The following is a 4761-nucleotide window of genomic DNA, read 5'->3' as shown; positions in this document are numbered from 1 at the left end:
TTTGAGCACTTAGGCTCAGTGTATGAATGTGTGTGACTGGTGAATGCAGATGTAGTGTAAAAGCGCTTTGAGTGGTCGAAAAGACTAGAAAGGCGCTATACAAGTACGGAGCATTTACATTTACCCACTAGGAACGGACAAAGATTTCCATATACCCACTTAAAAAAGTGAGCAAAGAGCAAAGCATAACTACACTATTCTTTTAGTGTTTTCGTAAGCCTGCCCTTAATCTCCTGCCCCTCCGGGTGACACCGCAGCTGCAGCAGATGACACGAACATTAAAGTTACAGAAACTAGAGAAAACGAGCCAGATGTGGCCAATGCTATCATAACGTTACCTGGTGAGTGAAAGTAGCATATACGTTATCATTAACGGAACTGTAACTGCATTGTTGGTATACTGAATTGCATCTAGAACTAGTTAACTTAACTGGTGGAGGTGGAGGATCAATGAATGCGGTATACTGTGTGTGTACACTGTAGTAGAAGTAGCAGCTCCTGGATGCTTGCTCATGCATTTAAGCTGATACAGTAGGCTACATAACATAAGTTTGACAATGGTTTTGGAAGATAAGTGTGCTTGAGATGATGTGGACCACTTTTTGTGTCCTCACTGTTAATAATATTCTGTGATGAATGAGTTGTGCTGATAGAACTGCACATAGGCCTATTACTGCTACTGATAAGCCTCAGCTTTCCATTGTTGTTAATAATAGTTGCAACTTACACTCTTAAATGTGCATTGAAAATTGCCAGCTGATAAAACCTGTGCTCCAGAGACTAGATACATATAAAATCTAAGGCTTCATGTAGCTCCTAACTGTCTGAGTTAGATGGTGATTAACACTAAACATTAGAAAATCAGTCTATTCTCCCCACCCGCATAGGTGTCATTTACACTGGGGATGCTGGGGACATGCCCCCACCACTTTTTGAAAGCTTGCAACAAGAAATGTTAAATAACAAATGTGCTATGAGAATGTTTTTTTGGCACAATAAGAAAAAATACTTTCAAAACAATTCACTGCTTACTGCATTAAATTCAATTATATTTTTATTTATTTATTTATTCTGAATATTATTGTCACCTGCCACCTGAATTTTGTGTTCCACCATAAATTGGCGCAGAAAATGTCTCCAGAATGCAGGAAATTAAGTGTTTAATGCTCAAATTCTTCTGGGGGAAGAAGCCTGTATCGTATATTTTCATCACTGAATAATTCTTTAAATAGTATTAAAATATCTTCTAGTCTTGTTCTCGTGACCCCAATATTCTGTATTGTAACGTCTTGTATGCTAAGTGTTTTGTCACAACTCTAATCTGAGCCCTTAAATGTCCCCACCACTTTTCAGTGGTGATGCCCTTGCCCACTTGTAACTGTCATTGGCTGTAAAATCTTTGCAGTGTTGATAACACACAGCCTAAGCAGTCCTTCAGAATGCTCTCTATTACATGTACATGCATACTGTATGTATTAGTGAGTTTAGTGGTGCTTATGGGACACCGCTCTGGGACGGGTGAGTATGAGGCTGGGAGGGAAAAATCACAGTACACTCACTACAAAAAAAATAGACTACACCACTGCCGCAACATGAAAAAAACAATGGGGAACCTTAAAAGTTTGCACTCAAACATGGGTTATATTTGTCTTTCTGAAAACAACTGAAGACATGAGGTATTCATTTGTCCAACCATCCATTTCATCCATTTGTCTGTCCAATGCTGTCCTCTTTCCATTATCCATCCAACCACACATTTACCTGTACATCCGCCTATTCTGAAGTGTCCTTGACAAAAACACTCAAATCCAACATGCTGACTCACTGTAGACACTGTATAATTAAACTAAATGTAAATCCATCCCCTCCCTCCTGTTCAACATTCTCTACCTGCTGTCTGTGCGCTCCCTCCTTTTCCCTTCTTCTTTTTCTTCTCCTTCTCTTTCCCCTCTTTGTTCTTGTTCTTGGTTAACTGCAGCAGGCTCTTTGACATCTGTTTGTTGGCTTCACTACCCTTGAGGGTGGGGTTAATGGAGGATGAGGTAAAGGGATTGAGGCCTTTTCCTTTGGGCTTAGACCGCTGGGGCTGCAGCCTCGGCAGGGAGGAGGAGAGCTCCAGTGGGTCCAACTCCAGAGACTGGGAGCTGCCGGGGAACTGGGATTCATCCGAGGAGGCCCTCTAGAAGGAAAGGATGGAGGTAAGACATATGTACAGCTGTTATCTACATCTGCATATGAATATGTATGAAACGTGCGTATTGCAATGTTTATCAAGAAGAAAAGATTAGCATAACTATTTCGAGAAAATTGTTTAACGGTGGAAAATTAAAAAAACATATCTACATTTTCAGGTTTTGGCATAAAAGCCTGAAAATATAACTCTATTGTTTGGACTGCATTGCAGCACTGTTGCCAAGAGCTTTTCTAAATTCACTTTCAAGAGGACCCAGGTTCAAGCCTCCAATGCAAGCATCCATAAACACAGACCCTTCTGAAGTGTCATTGAGCAAAACACTGAATCCCTCCCAGCTCACAGAGTGTTCCCCTGTAGCCAAGGGGCAGCACAGAGGCAATTTTCCTATGGGGGGCAACAGATCATGTTATCATTATTGTTATGATTTTGAAGCGCCCCTGCTCACCTCAGCTAGACGAAGCTCCTCCATTTTTTCTAAATGCCGCTGCACGGCCTCCCTGTCCCTCTCCAGTTTCCTCTGGGCGTCTCTCAGCCTCTCCAGGTCTTTCTGGTACTCCTCCTTCTTACTCTGAAGCTCCTGCTTCTCCTCCTCCAGCTCCTTGTGTTGCTTCAAGACCTCCTCCTCCTGCAGTAGTTTGGAAGTGCATTGATGGATTTATTGAAATGTTACAGTATTTTTTCATAATGCTATGAGAGGGGCATAACATTACCAAAAAAACCCAAATTGCAGTTATGTATAAGAAAATCATTAACATTTTAAAATTTTATAATTGACAGGCTCCAGCCTCTAAGGTGAAGTTCACAAGTCATAAGGAAATTCTAAAGCAAACATCTGAGTTAGCTGGCTTAGTGAACTATCTTTAGCCACTAAACTAAACCTTTCTACCACTACTGCTGTGTCTTTGCATCCGCCTCAGTTTTAATTTGACCTTACAGCTTTAACATCAGTGAAACTAAACTTTAAAAGACTGGAATTTTCAGTCAAATGGACATTTTTAAAGGCAGCCTGCCATCACTGCAGGAAACCCTGAATATACTGTATACTGTAATTTATCAGGTAAATACTCTACAAGGTAGATTATTACAGCATAAAACCATACCTGTACATTCACCAGAACCTCCCTTTCAGTCAGCTGCTGTTCCCTCAGCTCCCACTCCTTTTCCCTTCTCCTCTTCTCCTCAGCATGAGCTGTCTGCTGTCTCTGCAGGGATGCCAGCTCCTGCCGCTGCTTCTCCAGGCTGCGCTGCTTCTCCTGTTCAATCAGTGAGCTGGGCCTTGAGGACGGCCGCGATAAAGACGTGCAGGAGGAGGAGCGCTCGCTCAGGGCCTGCCGCTGATCCTCTATGAAACTGTCCTGCTGAACCACCACCGCCTGGGATAGAACAATCAGAGACGCAGGGCAGATGGATTAGGTCAAACACATCACTCTTGGTATTTTCTTGAAGCTGTTCTTTTGCCTGTCTTTATGGATATGCACCTTTTTCAAATCATATTTTTCCCCTCTTAGTTTCACAAAAGAAGTGATGTTTACAAACTCACAATGACAACTAAAAGCTTCACAGAGTTGCATCATTTCAATTCTGATATGGAGTTAACATTGTATGGAAGCCATGTTACCTGCAGAGTGCTGAGCAGGAGGTGCAGATTGGAGACGCTGTGGAGAACCTGCTGATGGAAATGAAAGATCACTGAGTGTCTTGTAAACTCAGAACACCTGTCTGTCGTGTCTTGTTTTGAGCTTTTCTGTTGCATGGAGAAAATGTCTGTTTGATGTTGTCTTGCTTATTGCTGCACTTGACTTTGCTTGTTAAAATACACCATGGATGGTGGGAGTGCTTCATTTTAAACGTTGACTTTAAACGTGGATTTCATGTAATATGAAAGACTCTTAGATAAAGCCATCATTAAACCAACTTGAGTTTACAATGATATGACCTTTTCTCCATTTAATCACTGACAAAGAGACAAGGCGACTGAGCTTTCAGCTACCACAATGCTTACTAGGACACAAAATACTCCACTTAATGATCACTGGCAACTGCAGCAAAAACAGCACTGAACACACACAGAACATCTGCAGAAAGACGGTGAATGAATATGAATGCAGAAGTGTTTGAATGAATCTGTGTCCCTGCCTCATATCAGAATTTCTATGCAAGTTAATTTATAGAACCTTTAATAAAATACAGTGGGGGAAAAAAGTATTTGACCCCTTGCTGATTTTGCAGGTTTGCCCACTTACAAAGAATGCAACAATCTACAATTTTAATCATATGTACATTCTAACAGTGAAAGACAGAATCCCAAAGAAAATTCCAGAAAATCACATCATATGAATTTATAAAAATTGATAACCATCTGATGAGGAAAAACAAGTATATGACCCCCTACCAAACAGCAAGTATTCTGGCTCCTACAAGCCAGTTAGTCTTTCTTTAAGACACAGCCCCAATCCCAACCAATTATCTACATCAAATACACCTGCCTCACCTCGTTACCTGTATAAAAGACACCTGTCAACACCCAAACAACCAGCATCCAACATCACCACCATGGGCAAGACCAA

The 4761-nt window shown here is 41.3% G+C and overlaps 1 protein-coding gene across 7 annotated transcripts in view; it reads right to left on the bottom strand.

Annotated features, from left to right (window-relative positions):
• Positions 1 to 4761, bottom strand: part of LOC123958478 (A-kinase anchor protein 13) — a 106910-nt gene that overhangs the window by 5378 nt on the left and 96771 nt on the right. For 4 of the 7 annotated variants that reach the window (XM_046031818.1, XM_046031815.1, XM_046031820.1 and 1 more), the window contains 4 exons: positions 3813 to 3863; positions 3295 to 3567; positions 2640 to 2822; positions 1891 to 2179 (listed from right to left, as the gene is read on the bottom strand). In XM_046031818.1, the coding sequence (XP_045887774.1) occupies positions 1891 to 2179; positions 2640 to 2822; positions 3295 to 3567; positions 3813 to 3863 (796 nt within the window). The remainder of the gene's footprint in view (positions 1 to 1890; positions 2180 to 2639; positions 2823 to 3294; positions 3568 to 3812; positions 3864 to 4761) is intronic. The other 3 variants (XM_046031816.1, XM_046031822.1, XM_046031817.1) reach the window with 2 other exon arrangements.

This window comes from Micropterus dolomieu, linkage group LG20 (genome assembly GCF_021292245.1).
Source record: "Micropterus dolomieu isolate WLL.071019.BEF.003 ecotype Adirondacks linkage group LG20, ASM2129224v1, whole genome shotgun sequence".
Classification (NCBI taxonomy): domain Eukaryota; kingdom Metazoa; phylum Chordata; class Actinopteri; order Centrarchiformes; family Centrarchidae; genus Micropterus; species Micropterus dolomieu.
The sequence above is the reverse complement of the archived record's forward strand: the minus strand, read 5'-3'. Positions and strand labels throughout refer to the sequence as shown.